Here is a 19,012-nt window from a genome sequence, read left to right as displayed (position 1 = left end):
TGATTGGCCTGACATTGTGCTACATCATCTCTAAGTGCAGCACTAACCCTGCTTTCAGCTTACTGCCACTGTGCTTAGGGATCATATCAATGTACGCACACACACATACACAAACCACACACACGCAGCAGGATTAGCAAATCCATCTCGTGACATAACGTAATCCGCCTGCCAAAAATAACGGAGCTCTGAACTGTGTCCGACCCCTGCGAGAGTCGCTGGGTGACGCCTGCTGGCTCAGCCTGTCCTCCCATCACAAGGTGTGACAGTCTGATTCGGCAGCGCTGTCAAAGCGCCGGCGCTCGGACGCCAACCGCCACTACTGTCCTCGGGGTGAAAAAAACAAATAAATAAAAGAAGGGGATAGAACGGGTAGGGGGCCGGTGGGGCTGCACCAGCTGCATCATGGGAGTCTCAGGGCGTTTGTCAAAGAGATGGTGAAAAGTTTTTCTCTACAGGGTGTCTGCAGGTTTCACAGAGTCACATTTAAAAGGAATACAAAGAGACAGACTGGCCTGTTGGAAAATTTAGCTCTAAAGTGATGAGTGCAAGGACGCCACAGCTGCCACTGGTTGATGAGTGAGCAAAAAGTATTACGTGCAGGTCAAGGTAGTGACATATTTTTGCATTTGAAAAAGTCATAAGCACCCTCCCCTGCAGATAAGCTTTGTTACTCCCTCTGAAAAACAACCATTACTGCACATTCTGTGGTAAATAACTCATTTCCTAATTGTCTCTGTTGTCAGCTTATTTTAGTCCTCTCACTTTAGTCATCAGCCCTCTGTATTGTCTCATCTGTTGCTTTATTTTTAGCTGTTTTGTTTGCAACTTTTTGTGCCTGGCATTCACTAGATATTGAGTGACAGCAGGCACTGAGTTAACTCGAATAAATTATTTGGATTGATAGTAGGTCCAGTGCTTTGGGTGTAATACATTATACTGAAATGCTAACACAGCAGCAACAAGGCTTCATGCTTACAATTTTGGTCCAGATATGGATTTAAGCACAACATTTTTACACATTTACACACTTCATACAACAAATATGCAGCTCAAAGTGCTTTACAACAAAGAAGAACAAGACATCTGAGGATGTCATCTTCAGCTTTAATAAACACTGATCAACATTTCTCATCATTTTTGAACATTAATAAATTAATCGAAAATAAAAATCAACTGAAAATAACTGTTGCACCCCTGTTGTCGAGTGCTGTGGTTTTGATTAGTGTGGAGGAACAGTGACAACTTGGGGGATTTACTCCTTAGTTACTGAAGTTTGGTATCGCATGACAAGGCATTTTTCGATATTCAATAGTACTGAAGCGATTCAGTCCGAGCCACAAAAGTAATAACAGTAAAAGCAGTTCATTTTGTCCAGGCGAGAAGATTTCAACTCCAGCTGCACCAAATGAAGCACATGTCTTTTCATGTCTTTTGTTACTTTCATTATCCTTCCTCAAATATTTCTGAGGACTGTAACACCTGGAAGCTCAGTAGCTGGCAAATATCCAGAGCACAAGTAGCTTACATCACACACCCTCGGTGGAGGACTGTCTCTTCAAAGTAAAAGCCTGGATGTTGTCAGTGTTTTCAGATGGGAGGAAAAAAAATTACATATCAGGGCTTCTGCTGGTTTCAACAAGTTAAGACCTTTTAAAGGTCTTACCATTATGGATGTAATACAAGACCTATTTCATGTTCATACTTGTAAAAAAATATCTTAAATATCTTACTAATTAAATATCAATTCTTAATGGAATCTGCCTAAATCACATAATGTAAGACGTTTTGTCCTTTCCACACTGGTCATTAGTCCAGTGTAGGTTTCATTTTATAGTTTTCTCAGTGTGATCAACAGTCTTTTCCCAAAAACACATCTAAAAGTGAGACTGAAGTAAAGCAACTTTCTAAAAGTTTATTTTATAATCCAATCAGTTTTTAAGACTTGTCAAAATTGTATTCGAGACATTTTATGGCCTAAAATTGACCAAAGATAAGACTCTATTACGAAATATCTCCTCCTTCTTCTTTTTAACTGACTATAGTATTACTCACTGTAACTTTGTCAGGGAAATTGTGAATTGTTTCATGTGATTTCAAGGAAAATCTGACCCGGTGACAGTTCACCCAAAAATGGAAATTCAGTCATTATCTGCTCAACTTGCCATCTGAAAGTCGGGTTTAGGCTCTTCAGCCCACAAGAAACTGCTGGAGTTTCACAAGAAAACAGCATTACGAAATCTAACAATTAAAGTAAAAAAAAAATGGAAAAAGCAACCAGGGAAAAAAGCCACATAATGCTCGTAGTAGCACGCAGTGCTCGTCTGGTGGTCCAGGTCTCCTAAAGCCCCAACATGCCAAGTTGACTTGACATTTACAGCATGTTTTTTGTCTGAATCTTTATTTTAGATCCTTAGCTTGGAGCCAAATTCATGTACACACCATTTGAACTGGGTGTGGGTGGTGTGACGGTGTGCATGTGCAAGTGCATGGCATGTCAGGGCTTTAGGAGATTTGGATTACATCAGACGAGCAGTATGGAGGCGTTATATGGTTTTTCTGGTCGTTTCCATTTGAAAACTGGCCACCATTCACTTCTATTGTTCGGGAGATTGTGCAACACTGTTTTCCTTTGAAAATCCAGCAGTTTTGTGGACTAGAAAGCTAAACCCGATCTTCAATCAGCATGAACTATCCCTTTAATGCCTGCCACTGAGTAGGATTCTCCTTGTAATCAGATGAAGCAAGCCTGTGTTTACATTTTCAGTGAGTTGTAAGATAGTCAGTTAAAATAACACAGAAATAACATACATAGACATATTTTGTGGTTATTATGGTGGAAACTCCCACTTTTGTCTGAAGAGGCCTCCAAAATCAACAAATTATGAACTTTTCTTCCAGTAGCTTTAAAAATTTAGCATTTTCTAACCTCCAGGTTCACCTGAAACCGAGATGTAAGCCTAAAAACCAAAGGGAATCAACTTTAAGTGTGGTTGCAACACATAAAAATTCAACACTGTGACTGTCATTTTCAGTGAAATACGGCCGTGTGTGTGCGTACTTGTTGGACTGTACATACTGTAGGCAGTTGAATGTAGCGGGTCGCCCTGCGAAGGCGCTTCAGGGGCGTACAGGAACCTCTCGTTGCACATGTTCCCCTCACAGCAGCAGAAGAAAACGTCAGGACTCTCCTTCCTCTCCACACACTCATTACTGCAGAGGACACGGAGGTGGAAATTAGAAACAACACACACACACACACAAAAATCTCTCCTCTCTGCACACCGCAAAGGACATGGAGGCAATTTAATTTTTTAAGTGCAAGTAGTGCGCACACACACACACACACACACACACACACACACACACACACACACACACACACACACACACACAATCATCTGTACGCACTCACTGCAGGAGACATGATGTTTTCTAAAAAGCATGCACACAAACACACACTCATCTCCGCCGCAGAAGATGTGAAAGAAAAACATTTATAAAATAACTCCTACACACGCCAATACACTTGCATGCAAACAAACACACATGCACACTAACAATCACACACTCTCTCTCTCTCTCTCTCTCTTTCACACTCACACAGTCATCAGATAAAAGCCAAAGGAAGTGGCAGCCGCCCTCGACTTGCTCTGGCCTCTCCAGGGAGGCGAGGCGGCGCCGTCTGAGCAGAGGTACCCAAACTGTTCGGGCTGCAGAATTTACAGCAACTTTATCGCCCGGGAATCAAAGGAAAACACAAGCAGAACCGGCTCAAACCAGCATCGGATGCCAGGTTGATGTTCTAGCAGGGAAGAAACTATAATAATAGCGTCTATTAATATCTGTTTACTGTTCCGGGCTTGGATGCGGGCATCAGGCTGAATCCATTTTTCAGTGGAGGTTCATAAAGTAATTTATATTTCCCTGCTCTGTGGTAATTAAAAATGTGGCCTTGTGCAGGTCATTCAGATGAGGGAAAAAAGTGCTCTAGGTGTTTTTGAGTGTCTTTGTCCTGTTTGAAACATGTGTTGCTGTTTTCTGCCAAAAATGAATGTATAGCCTTTTCGTAAGGGCTTGAAAAATAATTAAAACTTAAAGGTTTGTTTGTGCTCGAGGAGTGGATGAATACATTGGCATACCATATATCATCTCACTTACAGTATTGCAATAAATCCCAATATAACGAATCATAACCCCTGTATCTTGATACGCATCAAACCGCCAGATTCTTGCCAAGACACAGCCTTTCGCCAGTCATACAGCCAGCAGGAATTACTGTATGTGGTATTAGGAGACAGGACAGGCATGAGCTAGCTAACTTCAGTAAATGATTCTGCAATACAAGGCATAATGATATTTTCTAAACCAGGATTTAGTTTTTTCAACTGGCTTTTAATAATATGTGAGGGCAAAATGTTTGACTTTTGAGTTTCTTTAAACACGAGCAGTTTTGGGCTGCATTAATAATCCTGTTGATAGACTGACTCTGGTGGTTTTCTCATCTGGTGGCCCGTATTTTCTGATGTTTCCTGCGTACCTGTCGTAGCAGTTGACGTCGTCCAGCCAGCAGCCCTGCTTGACGACCTCGATGGTGCCGGAGACGTTTTTCCACGTGGCGAAGCAGTGCCGCCGCTTGTCTTTCTCGCCATAGCAGGGCTCGATGCCGCTGCGGTTGGTGCGCTCCTTCTCCCAGCTGGAGTTGTAGTAGGCGCACTCCTGCGTCTCCGAGCGTCCCAGGATGGCACCTGGAGAGGACAGAGAGGACATTATTTAATGTGAAGCAATTACAACAGCGTCCACGCATTCTTGGCTTTTCCTGGGGGATGCAAAAGAGTATTTGCAGGTCAGTCCCTGGAATTTAAATTAAAAAGCAACTTCATAATATGTAAAAAAAATAATAATAAATAAATAAAACAGTCCAGTTCTGACTAAAAACAAGTGAGAAAGGTTTTTCTTTGAATGTGAAGCGTCCATGTGTTCTTTACTTTTACTGGAGGAGATAAAATGAAATGTTTTGCTAAGTAAATCATAAAAAATGTGTTGAAGCAACTTTTGAATTATGGGATTTACAAGCCACTGTGGCTGAGACATGCAAGTTATTTTCCTCGACTATCACTGACGAAAAAATATAATTTAGTTTTGAATCAATAACCGGTGAAAGGACACGTCTTTACAGCCTCAAAGTATGAGACAGAGTGAAGTCGTAAAACATTTAGTGATAATAAAATTCACTTCTGTCTGTGCAGAAGTTCTTTTTTTGTCAGAGTTCCCAAGTGCCTGACAGTCAATACACCAATGAAAAATGAAAGCTTTTCTAGGATGAACAATAAAAAAACAGCCAGGCATGACTGAGAAAATAAGGTTATGGAGCAAAGCAGTGAAACCAAACTCTTGTTCACACACACAAACAGAAGCGAGCCAATCGACTTCCCTCCCCCGCCAAAATAAAGGAGACTCTGATTTCCTGCGGATGAATGCAGGCAGCAGCTTTTCACAAACAGATATCCAGGGGAAAATACTGCATGACAGCTTGTCAGTTTAGCGTTGCTGCTGCCGCCTCTCATCACCTGTCAGGGAGTTAGTCCAGTTTAGACTGCTGACAAGACTGAAGATAGTCGGCCTCCGTTCGCTTGCTTCCTGCTGCTGCAAAAACCAAACGACACACAGAAAACCAGGACTGCTTCCTATGAATCATTCTACTACTGCTCCTCAAGGTACAATAAATAGGTTTTTACAGTCCTAAAATATCAATGTTGACTCGCAGTCATCCGGATGCATTGTGTAGCGCTCAGTGCCACAAGTAATTTCAGTTCTTGACCCAGGAAGCCACATTTGAAAGGACTTTTGTGATTCCACTATTTATCAAGGTTATATTTTTTCTCTTTTCACACAGAATTACAGCCAATGTGCTCCTCTCTTATGTAAAAATATGAGTTTTGTGTGAAATGGAAAGTGCATGGCAGAGCATCATTAGTGTTCAAGTGGTTATGAACTTCCTCTGGCTGCTGATGTAAGTCAAGTTTGCACGCACTGCTGTCAGCGCATGCAGGCCTAACTGATCAACATGTTAATTAAACATGTAAATGATGTATTTTTCTCTGAATACACTGAGGTTCATGATCTGTAATGCGTGTCTGTCTTGTTCTTTTTGGGGTCTGGAGTGTTAAAATGTGAAACTCCTTCAACCAATCATCCAGTGACAATTTGGACACCTGGTCTAGGTTGACATTGTGTTGTTTGCCTCATGTCTTTGTCCACTTTGACTCTGATGAAGGCACAGTAGTGTTGAAACGTCTGTTTGCACAATTAAAGGTTGTGTGTTTTTCTCCTTTGGTTCTCTGGAAATGTGTGCTCCTCAAGCTGAGAAGCATCTGACTCAGCTGTACTTCGCTGGAAGATGCTCAGAAAACACCCATATCGGCGGTGTAATAGGGACATCTCACTCCCGAATCAAAAATACATATTTTTCCTCTTAGCTGTGGATCTGTTTATCCATCTAGATTGTTTTGGTGTGAGTTGCAGTGTTTTGGAGATATCAGCCATAATGATCTCTGCCTTCTCTCCAATATAATTGGACTAAATGAAACTTGGCTTGTGGAGCTCATAGCAACCAAAACCACATTTGAAAAACCCAACACTAGTAGGAAGAAAGTAATTCCAGCACATCTGACGCAAAATAAAGACACACTTTTGCTATATTTGTTCTGCGTGTGCCCAAAGTAAATCATGCTTTCACTGCAGTAAAGAGTGTGATTAAATAAGCAGTTTTTTCTGTAAATCAGATGGAAGGAGCAATTATCCTGATCCTTCATTTTTGAAGGATGACACTCATTCATCAGTTCTACAACTTCTCTTAAATCATGATGACCGTATCACAAAGTTCAGTATCAGGATGGACAAAACGATGGTATCGGTACATCTCTAGTTGTGTGCGATGTGTCATTACTGAGGTTTGGTATCTACTGTGCATCTATTTATGGCAAGGCTCAACAACAAGGATTGGCCGGGGCAAGTAAAATGCCATTTCGGGCTAACGAAATGAATCAGGCATCTTTAATCAAGTGAGTCGTTTAAAAAAAAGAAGAGAGGCAGAGAATGCTGTTTTCTGAACTAGAACTTTGACCGCTTATTTTTGGCCAGACAGATAAAAACATTTGAAGATTGTTATGCCAGTTAATACACCAGTTTTATTTCCTTTAAAAAAAAACTAAAAAAAAAAATCTCCCTGCTCACAAGAATTTGCACTCTTGACCTGATCCACTTTTGTTCATTGTTGCTTTTAAAGTCTCAAGAGCGCTCTGTAATTTAACAACAAACAGAGAATATCTACGTGATCATTATCCAATCTCCTCTGTCAGAGAGAGAGAAGACATGTCCTGTTCACTCTGGCCATGTCTCCCGTCACAGCTGCTTCCAGAAATTAAGGCTTAGCTTGCATAACGGAGGTTACCTTTAGGAAGATCATGTATTTTTCAATAAAATGGCTGCTTAAGTAAAGCCAGTTAATGCCAGCCGGGGCCCTGGAAGTGTCGTGCGTCTCTTCTCGACAGCATTAACAGCTGCAGATGGAAGTGAGAGGAGGAGAGTGGCGACTTCACCGGCAGGCGAGGTCACTCTGCCTCTTAACGGCATTTTCTCTTGTCAGTTCCATTCCCCATGAAGCCCCAAACTATTTTACAGCAACAGGTGCAACTGGGAGCTGTTGCCTGCGTGATCGAGCTCACATGGTCGAAGCAAAAGACGGAGAAGAGAAAAGTAAGTCTGGCCTGATGGAGCAGAGTCCAAGCAAGCGTACAGTATGTTGAAAATACAGAAGTAACTCTTGCACAAGTATTTTAGAGCTGCAACTAACGATTATATTAAATTTTTCAATTAATCAAGTAGGTGTTTGGCTTATAAGATGGAAAATAGTGAAAAATGATCAGATACACTTTATCATCATGAAGGAGAAAAGAAATAAAAAAATATTCCAATTTAAGAGGCTGTAATCAGAGAATTTTGACTTGAAGTGATTAACTGATTGTCAAAATAGTTTTATCATTGCAGCTCTGGTGTATTTCCATAGAAACACATGTGAATATATACAAAAAAAGAAACACATATGGACCAAACAGCATGTAGACATGGGAGCAAAGATAAACACGAGTAAATAGAAACATAATGGTGTATTATATCTGCTCGTGGAAAAAATGAGAGTTTGCCCAAACGTGCATATGAGCATAAATGACTCCGCAGGGGAGATGACATCATCTAACATGTGGTTCATGTGGTCTTAATTTCACTGCCTCCTACACACTCTGTGGACGTGCCTTTATTGCAAACACTTTCTAGACTTGTTTTTAACTTTACATTGTGTTTATTTAAATAAAAAACACATTGACGACACTGACACAAAGCCAAACAAGAGTGAGAAAGCAAAGAAAATGCAAAAAGCAAACCGAGGAAAATTTACTTTTGTTTTTTTTTCTGTCACAAACTACTGCCAAGACGCCCTAGAGCAAGACAATCAAATCAGCAGCAGAGATTGGGTGTCAAGAAGCGGGTGCGTGGGTGTGTACTGGGTGTGTACTGGGTGTGTGGTGTATATGCAATTACAATTTCTAAATTGCTAATATTTATGTGAGATATATTGAATAGGAATGATTGTTTCTGCATCAGTCTTGTCATTTTCATCGAAAGATTCTCAATTATTCCCCACGGAAATCAGTATTAGCGTCGGCATCACAAATCCCATATCCATCTGGGTCTAATTAAAATGATTATGGTGTGATTTTTGCAGGGATCTGAATCAAACATGTTTGATGTTTTCTCAAGGCTGTAGAATATGATGTATAGCCTGAAAATATTCAATTTATGGTGGTAGAATTTTAACACAAATTTCACCTTTAACAAATATTGTGCTTCCTGCGAAAATTTAATTGGTCATTATACAATTTTTATAAAAAATTTGATTAGTTCTTTACTCCCTGTACCACAGCCTGAAGAAAACATAAAATATTCAAACTGAGGCAGCTGAAATAAGAGAATTTGTACATTTTTTAAAATCAAAAGTGATTCAAACTGTAAGTGTCAGTGTCAACTGTAAAATCAGATGTCTGTGTGATCATTTTCTCTATTAATTGACGAGTTGTTTGGTCCATAAAATGTGAGAAAAAGGTGGAAGACAACGTCCTCAAGTGTCTCGTTTGTTCACAACCCAAAGATATTCAGTTTACTGCCAGAGAGGAGTAAAGAAACTTGGAAATATTCACATTTAAGAAGCTGAAATCAGAGAATTTAGACTTTTTTTTCCTGAAAGAATTTCTCAAACCGATTAATTTCTCATCAAAATAGTTGGTGATTAACTTAACAATCAATTCATCGATTAATCGCTGCAGCTGTAATCGGCAGATCCCCAAATTCAGACATCTGAATCTGAACTGTATGGAAGTTGATCAGTGCATCTCAATTTTCACACCAATAAGAAAACAATGCTAACAATACTGTATTGATATCAAGTGCCAGTGCCCTCTGATATCCCATCATGCCTCTGGAGTGTTGTTTGCCTCCAGCAGAGTTCCAACCACATGTGAAAGTTGAGAAAACAAAGATGTTTTGCTGAGACCGCTGACGAATGCCAATATTTTCCAACCACAGACCACCTTACGGGAACAAAAGATAAGGAGACAGGTTTTTTTTCCAGGAAGACCCCGTCCTCAGATAACCTACTCTGGTGTGACACCGCTGCTACGACTTTGTTTCTAAATCCCTGCCTGACAGTGTTTGCTAAGTTTATCTACTCCATCAGGCCCTTCAGCAGTTTAAGTGTCCATTGTATGGCGCCTGGTTTCTATTCTTCCTGGATGGGGATGAATGCATCGTTCCCTTCACGCGCCCTCATGGGAGCTGAAGGCGATAATTATGGAGAGGTATGCGGAGGTAAAGCGGAAGGTTAGCTCATTAGCCACTTCTGGTGTAACAGCATTAGCCATGCTAGCGCTGATCCCCACGGACGCTGCATCGAGGTGCTTGGCATACGCATTTCCATTTTACTCGGAGTGATTTACAATGAATGCAGCAGAGGGAGAAGCCTGAGTTCCTGTATCAACTTCATTACACGCGAGTCATAATAATGAGTGTGCAGGACACAGAAAGCAGGTGAAACAAACACTGTGTATCTGTGTTGCTAGAGAACAGATGGAGGATAAATAAAACTAACAGAAAGTTACAAAAAACAAACCATAAATACTGGATAATACAGATTTTCAGACTTCAGCTCGTCCCTAATACATGTAGAAACCTGCTGACTTATTAGGAGATTTTAGACCACAGAAGGTCACTATAAATGATCTTATCTTTATTGATGGTTATTTTCTTGATTAATCAATTCATTGTTAGGTCTATAAAATGTCAGAAATGCCTATCAGTGTTTTCCAAAGCCCTCGATGATATCCTAAAATCTCAAAGTAAAAGATACTCAATTCACTGTCATGGAAGAGTCAAGAACCCAAAAAATATTTATATTTAAGATGCTGGAAACAGAAACAATTTTATACGAGTAGTTGATTTCTGGCAATCAGATAATTATTTAAGTTGCAGCTTTGGTTAGAGACATATGCATTGTTTAATCCCCTGCACTGACAGGAAAGATGAGTTTATTATTAGTTTAATATTCATATAAAAGTAATATTAATATATGAATATATTTTATGCTATGATATATGATATGATACTCATAATTGTTTGGGCAAAGCACAGAATCAATCTGTTTTTTAAAGAACCCATATATCAATGCTAAATAAATGCTAAAAATGGGTAGGAACAAAGTTCTACAGTGGCCTAAACTGAGCTCCTCCCTCTGAGTCAAAGGCTCACAGTGTATACATATGAAATATACGGACTAAAACAAACTTTACCTTATGTAAATGGACGGTACATTGATGTATTTCTAAATATGACAGTACTCAAATTTAAAAAGCAGGACAAAAGACCGGTCGTGTTTGTTCTCCAGCCAAGGCGAGCCGCAACACCTCAACTGCTCCATTGATAACGCCTCCATTCAGGTATTACGCAGTGTGAGAAAGAGCTGCGAGCCATGTGAACTGCAAATACAGGGCTCCGTTGTACATACAGCCTCTGAGAGCTCAAATCAATCACGGCTCTGAAATGAGGTGACAGTACAGGCCGGCTGCCTATAGCGCCGTGTGCCAAAGGTGGGCAGGAGCTGCCCGGCAGTATGGCGGATATGAAGGATATAAAGCAGAGAAATCAATCTTCTGACTAAGTCGTAGCTCAGAGTTCACTAAAGCGGATAATGTCGCTGAGTGCAGAGCCTACACGAGCGATTGTGCAAGGACATACAATAGGGCTTCCACCCACAAGCACACATCCAGGCAATAAAGAGAGAAGCCTCTTTGTCTCTGAAACATATTTCACGCATGGAAATGTCAAACATGAGTGGCACAGGCTCACTATGTTTTCCGTAATAAGGTTTGCTGGAGAGAAAGAAATGCAGCATTGGGCGCTTATGGGTGCGTTCTCTTGATGCAAGGTCGTTTGCTTCCGAATGATGCGAGAAACATGCACCTAATTCATTACATGCTAAAGGAAAATGTCACATGGTGTCAAAACAAAGAAACAAAGGAGGAGAAGCAACAAAAGAAGGAGGGAAAATAACAGTCTAAGGAAGTGCCCTGCTATTTAGTCCACACACACGTCTACTTAATTGATAATAATGGCCGATTGTGTGAACGCAAGGTCAACCCTTTCTTGAAAACTGGGACAAATCATGTCCCACCAGAAAAAAACTTTAAAAATAATTACTACTGACACTCTAATTACATTTATTTGCAAATATAAATGATACATAAGAAATATAAGCAATTTCCAAAATGTTTGTTAATCAATTGCCATGGATTTTGATCACTGCTTAATCATTTTTTGATTAAAAAACTCAAAATTCTCTGATTCCAGCTTCTGAAATGTGAAAATTTTCTGGTTTCTGTATTCCTCTCTGACTATAAACTGAATATGTTTTGGTTATGGACAAAACAAGACATTTGAGGACGTCATCTTGGATTCTGGTAAACACTGTCGAACAGTTTTCACCATTTTCTGACATTTTATGGACCAAACAACTAACTGATTAAGGGGGAAAAATGGCTGACAGATTAACTGAAAATAATCATTACAGGAAAAACTTGAAAAAAAAGGTCCAAACATGTGGAGCACATGGACGTACAACAATTGTGACATGCTGAATTAATCAATTAATCAAGAAAATAATCAACAGATTATTACCGACAATGAAAATAATTGAATAATTGCAGCCCTAATGCTAACAGGCAAATTCAGGTAAATTCTTTTCTATCACTGAATAATGTCTTTGAAATTAGTTCTTTGAGTTTTTGTCACATTTAATCACTCACCCCCTTAAAAAGAAGCTTTGTCTGTCCATAATATTATCAAGATGAATATTTTCTCTTTAAGTATAGAACCAATGCCTTTCAATAGTACCACAATCAATCAAATCCCTGCAGCACCGAACAGAATGCATGTTTTTTTCCCCACTACACAGTTTCCTTTCTTCTCGTGAAAAGAAAAGGCATTTTATAGAGGCTCCTTTCTCTCTTCCAGTCATACAAGAGATTTATCAAGGTTAACCGCGACCTACTTTAGCTGCGGACATTTCTGCAATGCCTCCCCTGCACAACGTCTAAACACCCGACCCACTTCTCAATCCACTGGGGCTTTCTGAAAAACCGCTTCTCACCCCTCGCTGGCTGCCTGGTGGCTCTGAAAATTCGCTCTGACATTTTAAATTTTTACATTTCGGGCATTTAGCCGATGCTCTTCTCCCACAGCGGTTAAGCTCCCGGTTCTCACCGGGACCCGCAAGAAACAAGAAACTGCGAGGGTGCAAGATATTCCTGCAACCACAGGACGATCAGATGAGGCAATTAAGAGGGGATTTTTCAAAGAACAATTAGATGGCAAACAGTGGATGAGATGCACGAGAGACAGTGTAATATGAAGATGAAAAAGATTGTGAACTTGGCAGAGATGCTGCGACTGGAGGAGATGACTGATTATCTGCAGCCGGCTCTGAAAATCCAATCTTTTGTAAGGCGGCCATGAGGTCACGTTAGGTAGAGGCAATTCAGAGGACCTGAATCGGAGAGTTACAGCAGAGACCCTGACACAGAGAGCAGGACGCAGAGGTTTAAACGCTCCTCTTTGATAGTTAGATGCACTGTGGCTGCTTTGATAGACACGACATCTTCAAAATATTAAAGCACAGAGAGCTTAAATGTTCGACAATGGCAGATAATTAACTAAATCATAGTTAGGCACATTCAAATTAGCAGAATATGGGAGTTTTTCAGGAGTCGTTCAAATGATTTTTTCTTGCAAGTAAGTAGAATATTACAGAAGGCTCATATTCACTTGAATGTCCAAAAAGAAATCGATGAAGTTATTGGCCACTGGCATTCTTGGTATAGATAATCCCTCAAATATTCCTTCAAATCCATTAAAACTGTTAATCCTCCTCTTCTACACTTAGAGATGCATTTTATTGTTAAAGTGTGTGTGGGTCTTAAAGCTCTCAGCTTTTATTTAAGAGAGGAACTTTTTCCAGTTTAATAAAGTTAAATAAAGTCCTTTTATGATGAACTCAGAACCTGACTGTTCAGTGAATGACAACAGCAGGGTTCCATGGCCATTCCCATGGTTTTGTGTTTATACATTCCTATTTGGTAATATTATTGGCGTTTCTTTCTGTAAAATCTGTCATTGACTGTAACCTGTTGATGTTAACATAAAATAAAAAATCTCATACTTTTCTATTTGAGAGTTATTGTTTTTGTGAGTAGCGTAAAAGGGGACTGCATCTAGCTAGGCATCCGAAATGATAAGATTTTATTGGCACTGATGCCGTCATTGATGCCGGCTTTATAACTTATTATTTATGATCAGTGCTGCACAATTAATCATACCATCAAATATTATCAAAACTGCAATATGGCCAAATGCAATTACAAACTGCACAACCAGAACCAAGTGACACTATTTTTAAAAAGGAAAAACATGCAGGAAGAAAGAACATTATAATGAAGTATTGTCGTGCTGCACAGACGCCCTGGCTTGAAAATCTTGTCCTTCAGATGAAAGAAAACATGTTTCTTTGGTACAAACTCCAACAAAGGTCACATCATCATAATTTTAAAAGAAAGTTTTCAGTAAAATATATAGTAATGCAAAAATAATCATCATATAATAACCATATCGCATACTGTAATCTCAATTTCAGTCAAAATAATCACCATTTTCTTTACCATATTGTGCAGACCTTTTTATAATTAATCAATTATTAGCATTTGCAATGATCAGTTAAGGAAAATGCACAAAATTTGCAACCCTAATTTAATCCCATGTTGCATGAAGCTGTTTCAGCATGTTGCTGATTCCACCCTGACATGAAATCATTTTTAAGACATTCCCACAGGACTGTTGTCATCTCTTCATTAAATTAAGCCACACTTTAGACCATTTCTTCCTCTCTGCCATGACTATTTATTGTATCAAGTTTCCAGCAGCATAGACAGTTTCATGCCATTGATTTGTTATGTGCATTGATAAAAGGAATTGATAAGCTTGGAGTCATATGATTTCAAATGATCTGACAATTTTGAACAAGTTCCAGTTTTTTATTTACATCCCCACAACAAGCATCTTGTAATACAAGCCAGCATTGTAAAAATAATAAGTAGCTGAACCTTTTTTTGTGTGTGTAAAATGAAGCAAAAATCAAGTTTTGAAAAAGGCCAAATTGTCAGTGTGAAGCTTGCAGGAGTTATTTGGAGTTATTTTCCATCTCAACCAATGTGAGGTAAAGCGTAGAATGAGTGCTAATGTTGATCTGAACATGGCCTTAAGTCCTGACAGATGAAAATTATTTAATAATATAGCAAGAGATGCATTTCCAAAGAACATTTTATCATATTATGTCACTCAAAGAACTGAAAACTTTCCTTTTAAAGATTACTTCAAAATCCCAAGATACAAAGTTTGGGTTTCAGAAGTTCACTGTATTATTGGTTGTTTCCATTATTTCTCCTCGAAGCATTTCCTTTCATAAGAAGAGCTGAGTAATAGCAGAAATTCACTTTCTTACTCAGATGACATGCACTCCATCTAGAGTATAAGCCAGACCTCCAAAGAGGAAACAAAAATCACCAGGGAGAGCTGCATCAGATCCTATGAACTAGCACATGTCTCTTTATTAGGAAAGCGAGAGGGCTACAAGGTGGAAGCCGCGCAGCAGAGACGCTTCTGGTGTGATCTGTGGCCAGGCCAGTGAGGTGCATGCTGGGTGGGAAATGACCACCAACCACCTGCCAAATGTTAGAGAAATTTCGACGCAGGCACTTTGGCAGGTGGCCAGCCAACGCCCGGGGGTTTTGTTCTCTCTACTCCAAAAACTAAAGCTGCTGAAACAGATAAAGTGTCTGATTAATTTAGGAATCCTTCAGCTTGTGTGGCAGGAAGGGAAAATACTGACTGTATAAGGAGAGAAATAATAACACCTGCCAAAGAGGCTCCATTAGCCTCACAGTTTTGAACACAAATCATATATCTTTACATAAATATATGTATACTTGGCTTGCATCCACTGCCAGCTGTATTAACACCACTATGATTCAACCTATGCCATGTTCAAGAAAGCTTTTCAATTTGCTGTTCCGAACACACTGATAGCTTTTTTCTTAGGAAGTAATGCCTCCATGTTTCTGGTTTCTCTGACAGGTGATCTCTGGGTCGAGCAGCTCAGAAGCACCACTCAGCTCCTGAGATGCCAGGGTTCCTACACATTTTATATTTAAAAATTCCAGCCCTCTCCTTAGATTTTTCAGACCATATGTGACATTGAGCTTTCTTTTCCCATTTCAAACCCTTAGCCAACAATGCTTTATGTTTGAGAAAACATCTGTAGCTAAAGAGGAAGTACACTAACTGGTGCTACCTACAAAAGGACAAAATCTAGGAAGTCTTACTTGAGTTATGCATACAACCACGGGAAAAAACACTAAGGCACTCCATTCTCTAGTGAAGTGGCACGATAAAGTTATTCTTCAAGCAAAGACAAACAAACGGACCTAGACGTATCGACTCTGCATCTTCATCAGGGTCTGACAAATACATAATCAGTTTCAATTAAATGCCAGTGGGTGGTATTTTGATGCATAACCCATAGAAGGCGCAAAGAATGGAGCAATTGTGACAATAAATTAACATAAAGGGAAAATATTACATTTTGAAAGAAACCCAACAAATACCAATTAATGAAAAACATTCAACAAAGTCAAAGATGACGTCCTTAAATGTCTTGTTTTGTCCACAAACCAAAGATATTCAGTTTACTGTCAGAGAGGAGTGAATAAAACAGAATATATTCACTGTTAAAAAGCTGAAATCTGTGATTTTTTTCGTTAAAAAAATGACAGATGCATAAAAATGTAAAAAGAAGGAAAATGGAACTGGTGAGGTCATTATTGTCACTAATGGCATTAAAATGTGACATTTTAGACTGAAGAATTGTCCATCAGACATGTTTTTTGCCCGACAACGGCTGAGGAACACAGGAACTAATATCCAATTTCCTCTGTGTGGCTGGTCACAGGGGCAGGCTGTGCTGCACTCTGCTCTGTACACTCATAATGAAGTGGCATTTTGGCGGGCCAGGCCTGCACTCGGCGCTGCGTGCACCGAAGTAGGTAAACAACTCATTCATCAAGGCTTTTTTTGTGTGCCTGCCAGGAGCGGGGATTGTTCGTTATGATGGAATTTGTTCTAAGGATCAACTTATCATCTGCGTCCGGGCAGAGATGAAATAGATTTGAGGTGATGTATGGCTGGTAGGGGCGCTGGCTTGTGTGGGAATATGTGCGAGAGGCTCTAAAAAACAAATGTGAGTGATGATTTTTGAATAGCGTTGAATAAAGAAGTTAGGTTGAGGCCATAGGTCAAAACGCCGGCTGCAGAGTTGGCCTCTTGGCTCGTCAGCAATGCTTGTTGTTGCTACTGATGCAATTTGACACTCCTCCCCCACATATCTGACTCAGGACAAGACTAAATACAGCTTTGGCATGCATGAATAACAGAATACATTTAGCAGAAAACTTCTAATCATAGTAGTGCTAACACCTTGCTGCACCCATTGAATAAAAGCAGTGATGATGTCTGTAAAAAAAAAAAAAAAAGGTCTTGCACATATCTTGCAAATATTCTGCACTAGTTCTGTCATGTTGTGCAGAAGAAGAGGCAGTCAAGTTTACTGTGTGTGCGTGTGTGCGTGTGTGTGTGTGTGTGTGTGTGTGTGTGTGTGTGTGTGTGTGTGTGTCAGAGAGATATGGAGGAAGGGAAATTGAAAGATCTGACATGGCTTCAGGGTCAAGTTGGGTTCAGGCAGCATAATTTTATAAGCTGTCAGGTCTGGATTGGGCTACAGCCACAAACAAATCGAGCTGAAATTTAAGGCCTGTGCTGTACTCTTCTTCTAAAGGGCATCAAAAGTATTCATACTTCAATATTTTTTGATACAGTGTGTTTAAACTAATACAATATCTGTTAATTATTGTATCATAGGCACCAAAGCTTTAAAAATAATTTTTTAAGTGCTCATTCAAGACCTCAGTTCAGTTCAGTCTTTATTTGCCCTGCCTAAAACCATGATATCATGATATATATAGCATAAGTGTTGTCTTTTCCTGATTTTAAAGGCTGTATTACAGTGAAGTGATGTAATTTTCTGACTGTTCAAGCTCAGTCACACAGTCATTATATCCACATTACTTATTAATTGACAGAATAACTGGTAAAATACTCGATTACTAAACTACTCAAGAGCTGCAGCCCTAAACTGTGGTATCGTGACAAATCTAAAATAGAAAAAAATGACTGTTCCTTGAAGCTACATGTGTCTCTGTCTTTGTCCTGCAGGATTTGGCAAATAGATGTTTTAACAGATAACACTATTGAGGACAAGAGTGATCAAAAACTTGAAAGGGAGGAAGAAATGAAATTCCTGTGGGAGTGGCTGCTGATCCACATTCTTTTTGCACCTCTGCCATCAATCCTTTCTCCCCGACTTGAAAATGTGGGCTCTAGCAGTTAGAGATGCATCCCACCACTTGCCTTTAGGGCAGCTCCTGGCCGGCTTGGATAAAGATTTTTTTTACACCATTTATAGCTGTTTGACTATCACAGGCATTATGCACCAGGGCCGACATGGGAGACCACTGCCCCACGGCGAGATTACCACCTGACTGTACAGCACAGTATACTGTATACTGTTTTAGAGCTGGCGGCGGATTCTCAGGCCACACTGCACAGATTCTGGTTCGAAGTTAGCCCTGGGGCTTCATCAGTGTTTCTGTGATGTGAAGTGTTTGATGGTAATAATCATGAAAATGATTATAGAGGACATATGGAGGGAAAGATAAGAGTACTGATGGATCCAGAGACACATGAGTTTCAAGTCCCTACATTTTAACACAAATATCTGTGTTTCTACTCCTCAGATTTGACTTAAAAGATGGACCAAAAAACAGATGGAACAATACGAAAGCTATGTAGAAGATGCAAGAGAACAAAAAAGATATAAGGAGACAAGAACAACATAAAAGACGTAAAAAGGTGAAAAGAGATGACAAGACAAAGTAAAAGATTTAACAAGACAAAATGGATGTAACAACAAAAACAATGCGAAAGACAAAACACAACAAAAAAAGACAACGATGTAACAAGACAAAAAACATGTAAGAAAAGTTAAAAAGACACAACAAGATGAAAACACAGAAGAAATGACAAAAAGATGTAACAACGAAAAACAAGTAAAAGACGCAACAAGGCAAAAAAAGATGGAACAAGACGTTATAAGACAAAAACAACATAAAAGATGTATGAAGACAAAAAGGACACAATGGCGTAAAAGTTGAGGAGATAAAAGAGATGAGAGAGGGAGACTCGA

The 19,012-nt window shown here is 39.6% G+C and overlaps 1 protein-coding gene across 1 annotated transcript in view; it reads right to left on the bottom strand.

Annotated features, from left to right (window-relative positions):
• Positions 1–19,012, bottom strand: part of LOC146304526 (activin receptor type-2A) — a 59,213-nt gene that overhangs the window by 23,397 nt on the left and 16,804 nt on the right. The window contains exons 2-3 of the mRNA XM_084713294.1: positions 4,541–4,748; positions 3,080–3,213 (exon numbers count right to left, since the gene is read on the bottom strand). Coding sequence (XP_084569420.1) covers positions 3,080–3,213; positions 4,541–4,748 — 342 coding nt within the window. The remainder of the gene's footprint in view (positions 1–3,079; positions 3,214–4,540; positions 4,749–19,012) is intronic.

The sequence above is a fragment of the Lutjanus erythropterus genome, chromosome 24 (assembly GCF_056507025.1).
Source record: "Lutjanus erythropterus isolate fLutEry1 chromosome 24, fLutEry1.hap2, whole genome shotgun sequence".
NCBI classification, from domain to species: Eukaryota; Metazoa; Chordata; class Actinopteri; order Lutjaniformes; family Lutjanidae; genus Lutjanus; species Lutjanus erythropterus.
Note: the sequence above shows the minus strand (reverse complement) of the source record. Positions and strands in the feature narration are given on the sequence as shown.